The sequence below is a fragment of the Hydractinia symbiolongicarpus genome, chromosome 15 (genome assembly GCF_029227915.1).
Source record: "Hydractinia symbiolongicarpus strain clone_291-10 chromosome 15, HSymV2.1, whole genome shotgun sequence".
NCBI classification, from domain to species: domain Eukaryota; kingdom Metazoa; phylum Cnidaria; class Hydrozoa; order Anthoathecata; family Hydractiniidae; genus Hydractinia; species Hydractinia symbiolongicarpus.
In genome coordinates this window covers 1452398-1467219 of record NC_079889.1, presented here as the reverse complement: position 1 = coordinate 1467219, position 14822 = coordinate 1452398, and the positions used below count along the sequence as shown (strand labels likewise).

The 14822-nt window shown below is 33.7% G+C and overlaps 1 protein-coding gene across 2 annotated transcripts; it reads left to right on the top strand.

The window, feature by feature from the left end:
• Window positions 1-970: 970 nt before the first annotated feature.
• Window positions 971-8743, top strand: LOC130628847 (Golgi-associated plant pathogenesis-related protein 1-like). 2 transcript variants are annotated; one of them, XM_057441872.1, is made up of 3 exons: window positions 971-1055; window positions 7134-7356; window positions 8151-8743. In XM_057441872.1, exons 1-3 carry the CDS (start codon window positions 1052-1054, stop codon window positions 8368-8370), a joined length of 447 nt encoding a protein of 148 aa, XP_057297855.1. In that variant the 5' UTR covers window positions 971-1051; the 3' UTR covers window positions 8371-8743. The 2 variants fall into 2 exon arrangements, with proteins under 2 accessions (XP_057297855.1, XP_057297856.1); XM_057441873.1 differs by lacking the exon at window positions 971-1055 and adding an exon at window positions 1957-2083.
• The last annotated feature ends 6079 nt before the right edge of the window (window positions 8744-14822 follow it).

Below are 14822 nucleotides of genomic sequence, written 5' to 3'. Positions count from 1 at the left end.
GAGAGGGACGTACCAGAAAATAAAAGTTTCCGACTGCAATTTCAGCTAGTTATGCAATGTGTGATGATAAAGTAGCTTTTTTTGGCTTATTAGTTTTACAACTTTTGTTTTTGAACAAGAAGAAACGAAAGGGCTCCTTCTACATGCGCTACGCACAAGGTGCACGCAGGTCAACCCCGTCCCCCAGGACTATTTTCTTCTCAACGGTGCTTAAAAGGTCCTGGGATCGAGCTTGGACGCTGGTCACATTTGAGTACACGAATACCATACGAGTCACATACGAGCACCTACGAATGACAACCTCGAACCCAGGGCCTGTAGCATTTTTAGATATCCTCATACGTTGGATACGCTACAGGTCCTGGGATCAAGGTTGCTACAAATGGCATATGAGCCCAATATGAGTACCAGCGGATGTCACAAACAATAATGTTAGATTTGCCTGTAATATAAATAATATTTTACAAGTTGTTCTTACTTCCAAAGCTCTGTAAATAATCTGGTAATGTACTTATTAATTACTTTTATTTCATTTAGACACTAATCTCGTTGAATAAAAATTACGACATGGTGTAAAGTAACCGTTACATGTTAAGGCCATGTTTCCATAGTAAAACCACACATCGGTAAAGAATTTTTGGAAATGCACCATGAAATCTAATAATTTTTTTCCGTACGATTGTCCCAAGTGCTTATTTTTTTAACAATACCAAAATTTCAGTATTCAGACTTAAATAAAAAAAAACATAAAAAATAGGAGAAAAATGGTCCTCCTGTTGGAAATACCAGGGCCGCTGGCATAAGCAGAAAGCTCTGGGGATTAAGTTGCTTATTAATATTTGATGCACTCACTTTTAGTTGATAACAGTATTTAAAAGTGAAATGTAAAAATAAACATAATTTTTAATTGTTTTTCAATTTGAACCTTCATTATTCCATTCCTTAATTGTGTTTTTCGTTCTTTGTTGTTAGTATAACATCTGTTTCAACTTAAATAAAAATGAATCAAAGCCAATTTTGCTATCGATAAAGCCATCAAAGTTTTTCTGAAATGGGTATGTTTCATTTCAGTTTTTACGTGTGTTTGAAAGTTGTTTTTAGCCCCTTAGACATTGTTAGTATTTTTCGTTGAAAAATAGAAGAAGTTTTATCTAAATGGCGATTCGTTTATGTTACGACGGTTAGATAAGTTACGATAGTTAGATATGTTACGATAGTTAGATATGTTACGATAGTTAGACATGTTACGATAGTTAGATATGTTGCGACAGTTAGATATGTTACGATAGTTAGACATGTTACGATAGTTAGATATGTTGCGACAGTTAGATATGTTACGATAGTTGGAAATGTTACGATAGTTAGGTATGTTACGATAGTTAGATATGTTACGATACTTAGATATGTTACGATAGTTAGAAATGTTACGATAGTTAGACATGTTACGATAGTTAGATGAGTTACGACAAATAAAAATGTTACGACAGTTACAAATATTACGATAGTTACATATATTACAATCACGCCTCTGCGTCAACGTACGTCGTATCTTTGACCAGCTATGAAAGTTGACCGAAAGTTTTTAATATAAAAACCTGGGAGGGCGAAATTATTCAAATTCACCCAAGACTCTGTGTGTAAAGAAGTCCTAACTCATTTTCAAATCAGTGTAGGGTCATAGTATGCTTGTCATCTTGTGAGGAGATATCAAGAAACAAATGCAGCAATTAAACTGTAATCCAGTTTGACAAGAACATAGAAATATTGTCACAAAAATGACATAGTGTGAATTGACTCTCCTATGTTAAACACGTCTATCAACATTATGTTACTTGCAAAACAAAAAAATACACCTTCAGGTGCAAATTATTGAAAAATATTATTTGAAAAAAAAATCTGTCTCGTTAATTTGATGTGTACACATGGTTAAGCAAGAAATTCACAATACGCAATTATTGTTCAATTCAAGACCCTTACATAACTTACACGTGTTATTTTTATTATAACATCTGTTTAAATGTAAATTAGAATTTTGTAAAGTAGAGTTGTCGAAAAAACAGTTATTGAGAATTTTGTGAAATGGGTATGTTGATTCTAATGTTTTTTTTCTTGTTGATTTTATAACTTTGTTTTCTAACCAAAGTGGAGTGCCCATTTTTAAACAAGGATAGAAAGGTAATTGAATATGAAAATGGTAAAGGCGGGTATCGCAGGACATAAGTTATGTAAACATTATGGGAGTGTTTCATTTTGCTTCTTTCACTAATTTTTTGTTCTAATTGCTATTTTTTGTTTTTCTGTTTATTTTTTTGCAACATTTTCTAACGAATTTTCAGAAAATGAGATGTACAATTTCGCAATACAATTGCAACTTCCTATACTGCTCGTAATCTCTATAATGATAGCCTGCCTGTCTTTCTGCCTGTCTGCCGGCCTGCTAGTTTTTCTTTCTATCCACGAAGTTGAGGTTGTTTTAAATGATGCACAAAATAGCATATGCAATATATGTGAGACAGGCACGGGCTAAATTCTAGTTTCTATCATTAAAAAAGCATTTAATCTACCTACACTGATCCATTTTTTGTATATGTTTCTAAAATAGTATTGAAAGAAAGATGTGATACATGTTGGGTCACGACTGATAATTTGCGGCATTGATTGAACATGTTACGTCCTTAACTTATTTACGAAATTCTTTTTGTAAATGTTGGTAGCTACTCAATTGAATGACTCTTTTCATTAGAACATGTGGTACTGCAAATAAAAGCTTTATTAAGTTTCACTTTAAAGTTCGTTTTTGTTTTAATTTAAAAAGAGTGCCGAGTTCCTTTTCCTAATTAGATGTTACTTCCGAAGTAAAGAATTGAACGATTTGTCGTTAACTGTATGTGTGTGACGAAAGGTCGGTAGAATATCACATAACGCATGTTAACAAACGGTCTGTTGTAGAATAACAAAAATTGAAAGATTAATTGGCTTTGACGGTGATGAATGACAAAATTCTGATGCTTGATTAAAATATCAGTATTGTAGCTTAATCATATAGAGTTATTGGCCTCAAAATCTGTCGATGGCAATTTAAGTATAAAAGTGTTCAGCATTAGAATAGGATTGATAACTTAGGCAGTTTTCCAGTTAAGCGATTGCTGTGATTGGACGACTTTCGTAGCTTAAATAGGAGTTTTAAATGCACCATACTCCTTTGCAGGACCCTCGTTGATAGCAGTACCAATAAGGATTTAAAAGGCTATCTTGGGCAAACAATTTCAATGGTTTCTATAACTTCAATAATAATAATAAACGTATTTTTCCATGTTTCTGAGTTCTTATGATACAATCACTTCAAAACAAAAACAAGTGAATATTACTAAATAAAATTACCTTTTACCACATGTTATGTTGCTAATGTCTTAAGCTGAGGATGTTAGTAGATGAAATAGTTTTGATGGTAGAAAAAACTGTAAGAGGACCAGATTAATACCTCATTGTAAATACAGCGCGTGTGTAGACACAAGACACTATGATGTGTGTAACTTGCTTAAAATTCTTTATTTCCACCTTTCTCAATATCTTAGCATTTTTTTAACCATAAAAATTACTTCAATCAAAAACTTTCGGACTATTACCAAAAGCGATCCACATAGATTAGGAATGGGTATGTATACATTTAATATCAGCGTTGTTCCCAGCGCTTGTTGTCTCTTTTTTTCTCTCGGGATGGCGAGACAAACATGGCCCTGGAGGAGGCCTCGTCACGTGACCCTCCAATACTCAGTTTTTCTGTGTGTAATATTTAATGAGATTTGTCTCAATGAACTAAAGTTTTATATATAACCTTGCAGAGTAAAGCGAGATCAGCGTTTTACGTAACAGACATGTGCGGCGAGTTGGTTTTGATTCCTCACATACGCAAGACAAAGACTGCTCGCATATTGCCCTTTATTGTTTTCCAAATGTATAAATATACAATCATGTTATTTAGGCTGCTGTGTACTTGAAGGAATTCAAGTAGTTTAGTTATGTGTATTTTACTGAATTGGTTGGCTAGCAAGCACTAGGTCGCAAAACTTGCAGCTAGGGAAATTTGGGAAATGATTTGCCCACCTGACCATATTTGCAACTTAGAGAAGTTGCAAATATGGCCACATAATTTTCAAATGGTCAAGTTATTCAGGTGCCTGACTGAATATAGCTAGGCATAAATTTAACTTTATATTACCATTTATATTTTTTATTTATTTTGGCTAATTTGGCTTATTTACTGTAAGTTCATATCTGTGTCTGCATTACTACTTTTATATGATGACCATGATTTTTGTATGAATTCCAAAGTTGCTTTTTCATTATTATTTTATTAACTGAAACTGAATTTGAATATGGTGGACTTACAGCTTTTTTTATTTTTCACTCAACAAGGTCACATTTCATTGCATACACAGATATACAAAAACAAGTTTTTTTGTTTAAAACATAATAATCCAAAAATTTTATCAAAAGCCATATGCTGGTTTAAAAGTTAAAATCGGAAAGTCTACATGTGATCTGTTTTGTCGATTCAAATCATGTATCATGTACCGCTCCCTCAAAAGTATACGACTTTACCAACAGCAAAGTATTGCTACCTTAAAAGAAAAAAATTTGAGGGAAACAATTTTTCAGGATATTTTTTCGGGGGTTTTGGACCAAAATTAGGTTCCACAAAGTCGCCCTTTTTAGAGCTCATTAAATTTTGCTGCTATTCAAAAAAACGCTTTTTAATTTGTACATACTTATTATGTTTATTGTTATCATTCTGCTTGGAAAATATTCAAAATGCCAAACTAGCTAACCGTGAATATTAATTCAGTATTTTCATAAGAGCATCCAGTCACAAAAAGATATCAGCAAAAAGATATTCTTGCAAATAAATTTTCCGTTTACTGGCATAATTTTAGGTTGAACCTTATCTGACCTATATCTGAGGTTAAAAAAGCTTTTAAAATTTTCTGAACCTATCTGTATCTTAGTCAAAATTGATATGCTGTCAAAACGGCTTATCAGTGTCTCTGAAAAGGGCTAAATTCTGGAATAATAGAACTATTTTTTGGCTCAATTTCATCAAACCAATTTAAAACCATATCATACCAAATCTTAAGTCAAAATTTTAATTTTTACTGAAGTTATGGGACACTATATATACTACCCGGTTTAGACCTTTTTTGGTATTTTTTTATGTTCACTGCTTTGTAATCAGTATTAAACTCTCGACATAATATATCACAGTGGTGAGCAGTTCAACATCTACCACTATCTTCAGTACATCCTGGATTTAACCATATGTCAGATTGAGCGCTCAATCAAAATGTGACCACTTAAAATTTGATTGTGTTTAATATTCTTAAATTTCTTCATAGCCTGTTAAAAAAGGCCTAGTAAGAATCAGTTTAGGAAATTCTTCCTATCCTTTTCTCTTCCTCAAAATGCCTGTTCATTTTTTTATGTCTCGTGTAAAATTACCTCTAATCGAATCGGTCGAAAAGTACTCCATAACAAGTTTCAAGTCAAAAACTTTATTTTTTTACTGAAGTTATTGCACTTTGAATTTTCTTGAATTAGGTGGGGTAAATATGCAGCCAATGATAAAATGAGTCTGATGGTTAACTTACTGTCTTTTTATATTTTCTTATGGTAACCAAAACATAAGTAAAACGTATAAAGCAATAAAACATGTCCGCTAACCACAACCTAATATAATTTAAAACGTAATGATATATATATATTTTGTAAAAAAAACATTTTCGACATTTTGTGCAAAATTATTTTGTCTATAAAGGACATGGACAGCACTAGGCCTCTCAACTAGTAATGTTATGTAAGTCATTCTCTACATAAAGCTGCAAATTAAACCTGGCCACTTAGAAACAAGTTGATTTCTTTCTTTTGTTCTTATCTAGTTTGCTAGGTATAGTGTGCTAGCTAGCTACTTTTCGAGTTATTGAACTTTGTCAGCTATTGGAACATTTCCATGTAAGCAGTAACACTTTTAATGTATTTTTTTGTACTTTTATTGCTCAGTTATGCTTTTTATTAAATTTTTTACATTGAAAAAACATTTTATAGCTCTTCCTTCATTTTTTAAAATAAGAACAGCTTTCTCTTGTTCGTCAAACTCGTCGCCTCGCTAAAATGTTTTGTATGACGCTATAAGTATGTATCACTTTCGCTCCAATCAGGTTTCATATCGGACCAGCCTCCTCCAAGGCCATGTTTGTAACGCCGTCCCGGCGTCAGAAAAGATACAAGATGCCCTGGGGACGAGGTTGATTTAACATATATTTTTTGCAGTCTTTTTAACTGAAATTAACAAGAAATCATTTATAATAAGCACAATATAGATGATTTTTTCAACGGTTTTAGATAACTAGTGTATTATATTTATATGAAAACTCTGCCTGTCCGTCCGTGACTGGCAAAGTAGACACCTTTATGTTCCCTTGATGCATCCCAAAACGCTATGTCTTATTTGATAACTTTTGACGTTACGGTAGGACGGTAGGACTGACTTACGTTGCATTTCTAAAATAAGTGAACCATTGCATTATATTTTTATATTTGACACCTAATATCTTGGAAACGGCTGGAAATAGCTGGCGTCATCCCTACGTGTGTAACTAGTGTCCACCTGTACCAAATTAGGCAAGTTCTCCAAAGTTGGGTCAACTCACCCGTTTTTGAACAGACTGGTTGATGACGTCATCAAAAAAACTTTAACCCAGTTCGTCAAAAGTAAATGATCGTATACATTTTCTTGATCAAGATTTTAGGATCTTTACGATGAACGCAACTGGTATACCAATTTCTAAAAAAAAATATTTTTTCTATTGAGCGGGTCATTGCTGACGTCACTAAAATTTTTGAACTCTTAAATCCCCTTATTAATTTCTTTATAATGTGGCAAAACAGCTAAAACAGCTCGTTTTTTCCACGAGCATTATCGACTAGTTATTGACTAATATAACAATAATTGCATTTTAGAGAATATTCAATAGAATTTATTCGTACGTAATAGAGCCACCTCGGCTTAAACTATTTTTTGAGCTTTTTTGAGCTTTTTCTTATTTGTTTTTGTTTATTTTACTCCGATTTTATTTCAGAAAACATATTAAATGCTCACAACACTTACCGGCGGAAACATCAAGCTCCAGATTTAGTTTGGGATGCCAGTTTAGCAAAAGGTGCACAAAAATGGGCTGACCATTTAGCGGCGATTGGTAAACTTGATCATGATGATGGAGAGTTTGGAGAAAATGTATACTCACAGTGGTCTTCAGGTGATGTGAATAAAAATGAAGCTGGCATAAAAGCTGTGCACAAGTGGTAAGAATAATACTTGGAACGCATTTATTAAACCTTCCGACGTTTAAAATTTGTTAGCTTCTCCTGAACAACATAATTAATTGTTAGCCAAAGCTTTAAAACCAAAACGAAATCATAAGCAACAATCAGCCAGTGAGTAAGTAAGATAAGAGAGAACAGGGGTCATAGATTATAAGAACAACAATAATTTTCGACACTCTTCTTGTTACAAAAGTTATGTGGTTAACTTGCAAAAAGCGATGCATGTTTGTTTCTTATATTTATGTATTTACGTTCTTTGATGTTTAAAATTTGAACCATGTGACTATTAAATTTTATTTCCAGACTTTACTAAACATACGTACATTGTAATGGGTTGATTAAAAATGTTATTTTTGGATAATTACAACTTAAAAATATTGTGGCTATATTTATTGCATACTTCATTAAGCAAACTTTAGCATTGAAAGGAATTGAAAACATACTGTATTTTCAAATTTAACTCTATTTGACTCTTAAATTAAATTATCCTCATCAGCCCAACTAAGCAGGGAAACAGTTGATTCTGTAAAATATTGAAACTTAAGCACCGCTGAGACTCCTGCCAAAGTTTTTGCACTGTTTATAAAAGAAAACGTGTATACTGAATATGTCAAAAGTTTGGAACACGTGTGTTTCACGTTTTTACACGTGACATTTAATAAATAAATGTGCGATACAATGAAAGCGAGTTAGTTTCATGCTATAATATCTTTTTATGACCCCCTAGCTTAATAAAAAATTTTTAGTATTATCTTCTTTTCTTTGTCAAATAGGTACGAAGAAATAAGCAAGTATGACTTTAAAAATCCTGGATATAAAAGTGGAGTTGGTCATTTTACCCAAATAATTTGGAAGTCATCTCGTAAACTTGGATTGGGAGTAGTGAAGTGCCAAAAGAACGGAGGAAGCAGTGTATACATAGTTGCAAGATACTTTCCAGCTGGTAATATGCTGAGACAGTTTGAACAAAATGTTTTACCGCCAACATTTTAATAGTAGAAAAGGAAGAAACTTTGGCGAAATCAAGGGAGATAATTTTGTGAAATCTAGGCAAAGAATACCTTTCGTGAAATATAGGGAAATATATTGCAAAATCAAGGGAAAATCTTTCGTGAAATCTCGGGAAATATCTTTCGCGGATAGCCACTTTTAATTTTCTTTGCGAGAAACAACTTTCGAGACTGATAGTTTTAATTTTTTAAAGTTTTCTGAGATAGTATATGTTGCCGTAAAATGCCATCAACAAGGAAAAACACGTTATTTTGAATCAATTCAAAGATTGGTTAACAATTACTACACAAAAATAATGTAAAGGGAAATTTTGTCTTATAAAATAAATTTCAGAATAAATATAAATCCGCGAGAATTAATTTTTCCAAATAGTCAATTTCGATACATTTTGAGTAAAATAACTTTGGGGATCTAGGCCAAAAATCCCGAAATCGTTAAATTTTTACATTGACATAGTTTCTTTATTCAAAGTATAGTAGTGATAGTACATAATTATATTTGTCATTATTTTGTGGATATGATGTCATACTGATAAGTTTCATATCTTTCTATGTTAAAGATTATTAAGGGAAGAAATTTTCGCGGGAAGAAAATTTCGCGGTTTTCGCGGTTTTTGGAAAAAACCGCGAAATTTTCTTCCCGCGAAAATTTTAAAAATTCACCGACCGCGAAATTAAATTCCCGCGAAATTTTTCGAAATTTGTTGACCGCGAAATTAAATTCTCGCGAAAATTTTTGATTTTATTTGCATTGGAATTATAAATTCAGTGAAAACTGAGAATGGAGAAATGGCATATACATAAAAGTATCTTTTCTAACATAAGAGATGCTCTAAGAATTACAATAATCAATAAAACTTTCATTAATCAATCAGAGTCAATCGTGATAATCTTTTCCGTTTTCTTCTTGCCATCTCGCCTTTTAGTAGTTGTTTTAATGCTAATGGTCTTGCTAAAAAAACTTCGGATATCTTTCTGATTGCTCGCTTCATCTTTGGACTTGCTCTTCTTCGATTGGGATGAAGTGGAAGGTAAATTGATGCTTTCCTCGGTCACATTATTAGGTTGTAAAAAGGATCCCAGATTTTCCTCATTCTTGGGTTCAATGTACAATTCCTCTATAAGTTGTTTATATTTTTCCATCAACAGAAGGTTAATACAAATACCAGCAATTTTCACTGTGATTTTACATGGAATCTCCATACCGCCTTGAACGATGGGAGAGCGTCTATAATGTTCACTTGTAAGCTTGGCATTAACGATTGCTCCTCTATCCATGAAAAATTTTGTAACACGCGAGATCTCTCGTGGAAGATGACCAACTGCATTTGTATCTCCTATTTCGCAAACCTTGATCGCGAAACGATCAAAGGGATTTCCAAACTCGTGATGACATTCTAGAAATTGTTCTCTCTGAGGATTCCAAAAGCTTTTATAATAATGGTATCCTCTTACTGCTGCTGAAAATTCGAAAACTTTACTGTACGCCATCTTACAGTGACAGTAACTTTCTTCTGTACTTTCTTGTTTCCTTCTTGTCTCAATAAGTTTGTCCTCATTGTTTGACTCTCTTTTACTTCAGTCTCCTTTACTTCAGCGAGTAAGGGGTTTCCCCCTCAAACAATAGGATAAACACGCGAGAAAATTGTTGTCTGGAAAATTTTTCTTTTCGAATGTTCATTTATTTGCTCTCATCGAAGGGTTTCCCCCTCAAACAATAGGATAAACACGCGGGAAAATTGTTGTCTGGAAAATTTTTCTTTTCGAATGTTCATTTATTTGCTCTCCCGAAACAAAAAAAAACCATTGAAAGTTTTTAATAGAAATTCGTCTCGTTTTGGATATATAGAAATGGTCTATTAAACCACAAATTTTGTATATTTGTATTGTTCATCGATCAAAATATCTTTCACTCGTGTTCTTGAGTTTGGGTGATAAACTGACACATGTAAACAAACGCGTTCATGTGAAAAAGACAAAACAAGACGAAAGAAAAATGTCAAGTTCAGGTAACACTACTTTTTATTATTAACTTTCATATTGTAATACTTACTTTTTAAGCAAAAATCTTCCGAGTTTAAAGCCTTGTTAGAATTATTAAAATTCTAAAGCAGTTGATATTTATTTGATACAAATGTAATACCCAGATATCCCTTTAATTTTTCAGAATCGTCGCGTAACTTGCAGAGAGAATCAGGTTTAGGACCGTTAGATTTCCAAGCTGCTGCCCAAGCCGCATCTACTCCTCGAAAGACCAACAGAAAGTCCTACCAAAAATGGTCAAACGAAGACAGATTTAATATCGGCAAATATGCTGCAATCCACGGCCCCGCTGCTGCTACGAGGAAATTTTCATCAAGAAGCCAACCATTGAACGAAAGTACTGTTAGAGGGTGGTGTAAACTGTATCAAGACGAGGTAAAAAAGGCGAGTAAGGAGAAGCGTTCTGTCGGACGTGAGTTGGCAGTTCTCAGAAGAGGTCGACCACTTTTACTAGGAACTTTGGACCAAATGGTCCAAAAATTTCTACTGGCGGTGCGAAACAGAGGGGGGATAATTACGTCTGCCATTGCGGTATCAGTTGCCAAAGCTCTAATTGCACGAAACCCACAGTTAAATTTAGCACACATCGATCTCGATTCGTCATCTTGGGCTAAGAGCTTATTTCAAAGAATGGGGTTTGTAAAACGCATGAAAACAACAGGAAAGGTCGAAATACCCGAAGGAGCGAAAAAAGAAGCACAACTACTCTATTTGCATGATATCGTATCCCTTGTCGAAGAACATAACATTCCAGACAGTCTCGTAATGAATTTGGACCAAACTCCACTCAAGTACGTACCAAGCGGCAACCATACATTGGCCAAAAAAGGCACAAAGTCTATCGGAATCGCAGGCTCATCTGATAAACGTTGCATAACAGCTACCTTTGTGGTCACATTGGATGGAAGCTTCCTACCAATCCAACTTATTTACGGCGGAAAGACTACCCAAAGTCTCCCAAGATTCAAATTCCCTGATTCATTTAGCTTGAGTGTTAACCCAAAACACTTCAGTAATACAGCAGAATCAATAAAAGTTATCGATGAGGTTATTCTACCATATGTCAAGGCTCAGCGAGAAGCACTGGGAAAGCCAGACCAAGCAGCTCTCTTGGTATTCGATGTGTTTCGTGGCCAAATCACCGACGAAGTCACGTCTCACTTAACACGAAATAACATATTTTTCATCATGGTACCCAACAATATGACCCATCTATTCCAGCCGCTGGATTTAACAGTAAACGGCCATTGCAAGAAATTCATGAAAAGCAAGTTTTCTGATTGGTACACACAACAGGTTCAGAACGCCCTTGATGCTGGAGTAAAAGTGGAAAACATCAACATTGAGTTCAAACTAACGACTATGAAACCATTACATGCAAGTTGGATTGTGGACTACTACAATCACATCGCCTCAGTAGCTGGTGTTGATGTTATTGTTAAAGGTTGGAAAATTGCTGGAATTTATGATGCGATAAAGAAAGGAAAGTTGAATCTACCAAGCGTCGACCCGTTTAATGAGATAGCGCCGTTGGCTATGTCACCGGATGAGATTGCTAACCAGCCCAGCTTCATCGAAGTATCGGACGAGATACGGGAAGGATACGTAAACGAAATCGTAGAAAATGATGAAGATGACGACGACAATGATGATGATGCAGAATGGGGGTTCGAAGAAGACTTTGATAGAAACGCATTTGACTTCATTATCGATGATGAATGTAACGAGTAATTAACAATTTAGAAAGACTATTTTTTCTCGACCGCGAAAATTATATTTTTTTCTCGACCGCGAAATTAAATTCCGCGAAAAAAATCGTTTTGATCAACCGCGAAATTAAATTCCCGCGAAAATTTCTTCCCTTAAGGTATCTTCTTTGTTAAAGGCATCCATAGGATATTAATACTTAAAAGAAAAATCATTTTATAAAAATCAGCGACGCTAACAGTATTTTATCGGTTGCATTTTATCGGTTGCAAGTCAACCCTAAGTCTGTACCCTCATCAAAACGTAAGTTCAAATATTTACAGCCAAAAGTGTAAGTATTACTAAGAATATTTCTTCTCATATCTATATTTCTTTGGTGTTCAAAATTGAATTAAGTGATCAATTAATTTTATTTCTAAGCTTTACTAACATACTTACATTGTAATGGGTTCATTGTGAATATTGTTTTCAGATAATAATAACGAAAAAATTTGTTGTTATGTTTTTGTATACAAACTCAAACTCTAGCATTGAACGGAATTGTAAAAAATGGTGTATTTTTAAATTTAATCCAATGTTAATTTTCTAAAATTTGATTTGAAGTAAATTATTTTTCTTGATATTTCCCTCATTAATTTAAAGTTACACAATGATGCCCTTCATTTATTACCTGTATTCATTTCTAGATGATAATATAAGGTTCTTCTTTGAACACTGTAAGATAAAGTACGCAACATGAAAGAGTAGCGCTCAACTTAAATGGGAATTACACAAGCGAGTAATTTCGTGCAAAAAAAAATTGTCAACAGTCTGACAAAATTGATGTGATTTAATAAAATACAGCAACAAAAATCTAAGAAACAAGGGAAAGAGGCAAAGCTCAACACGTTAGTTTAAATTTATTGAAACTTGTTGACTGTATATGATTCTTTATCAAAAAAGCCTTGTTAACACTCGCTGTTGTTTGATAACTGCTTTTGGTTAACTTTTATTACTACGCACAGTTAATGCTTTTCCATTAGACTGCACCCATAACCTGTCCAATCACTATTAATCAAAATACATTGAATAATTAATTTTTCTGTTAATAATTCTAATTAATAATTCTGATTTATTATACAAATTCTAATTATATTGATTACATTTTTTTGGCGAAAACAACAGGAGCTGCATGTTTGAATTTTATTCGCAAAATGTGTATTTTAATGAAGACTATAATCTCGTGGCATCATACATTTTTCTTTGTTCAAATAAAATTCTTTACACCTTCAATTTGGTTTATTAGATGTTCAGAGTCATAGGTCAATCCTTTTTGGTTCTTAGTATAGATTGCAGCTTCAATGTCCTGGTTCCTCTTTTGGAGTCCGTTCTTTGTGGTTTCTTTTATTAACCCTCACCAGTCCTTCTTTAAAGTTAGCGTCTTATCTTTCATGTTGCTAAAATACCACATCCATTTTTTATTACAAGCTCGTGAGCTTGTATTAAAACGCAAAATGTGTCCTACAAGAATGGAAATTTTTGCCTCTCTGAGCACCGACACGGGAGTAGTCGTGTGTTCGAATCTCATCTTGGTAACTATTTTTACTTTTTTTTTCTTTTTAGTATCTCGCCCGCGAGGACGTGTTTACAGACTGACCTAACGAAAATTGAAATTTCGAGAAATTTTCTATCAATATTATTGCCTATCCGAATAGCAAAATATGTCGTGTCTAACTTCAGCTTTTTATACACTTTTTTGGCGAGTTTGTTTGCGTATATCATACGTCTTGTTTTTATTATCATTGCATTAAATGATATAAATCGCTCCTTTGCAGATGCTGCTAACCTAATCATACATATATTATATATTGCGGTTATTTACATAAGGCTTCAATATCAACGGAGGAGAGTCTGTTTACAATGCAAACGTGTATGTAATAACAACCTCAATGTATTTAAAGTGCTTTGGCGAAAGTATTATGTGTCTTAAAGTTTCAAAAAAGAATTCAGATTTGTAATAAAATATATGTATTTTTTCATGTTACGTGTAATTTTGTTGTTTAAAATGATACTGAATTTTGATTTTCAACGAAATTTAACGCATCTTGCTCATTCGAAATAGCAGTAAACACATAAACACAAACTGGAGCTACGGATTTTGTGTGCGATCTCACAAGAAATAAGTCGAACAGAGTTTCACATAATCAGTAGCATACCGTTATCCTTGAGTAAGCACCTTTGATATGACCCTTCTCTGGATTAAGCTCTCTTTAAGAGCAACCACCTCAACTAACAGGTATGTTAACGCTTTAAGGTTCCTGCAAGGTTTACAAGACCATTTTAAGTCTGGTTTACACTCAGATTACTTGATAGTCTTAATTAAATCAATCTTTCTTCTCGCACTACTCCAAGCAGCTGACAAGTGACTCATGTGTGGAACAGACATAATACATACATATATTTATATTGTCCTCTATTGCCTCGTCACAAGCCTTAAAAGCCCTGGGGTGGTCAGATTGCCGAAGATAACCCAGAAATAACAATGATAAAAAATCAGGACTAAAACTTAAAAACTTTAACATGATATCAATCTGCACCGTATCAAAATGGCCTCATCGTCGCTACTACACAAAATTTTCTGCAAGCGTGTCCCACTCGGTTTAGCACGTTAATTGAAAAAATTATATATCTCAGCCTTCTGATTGT

Bases quoted from the DNA above. Each gene is read 5' to 3' on its own strand.
- LOC130628847 (XM_057441872.1), top strand. The intron at 7,357-8,150 runs GTAAGAATAATA...TTTGTCAAATAG, and splicing joins ATAAAAGCTGTGCACAAGTG to GTACGAAGAAATAAGCAAGT.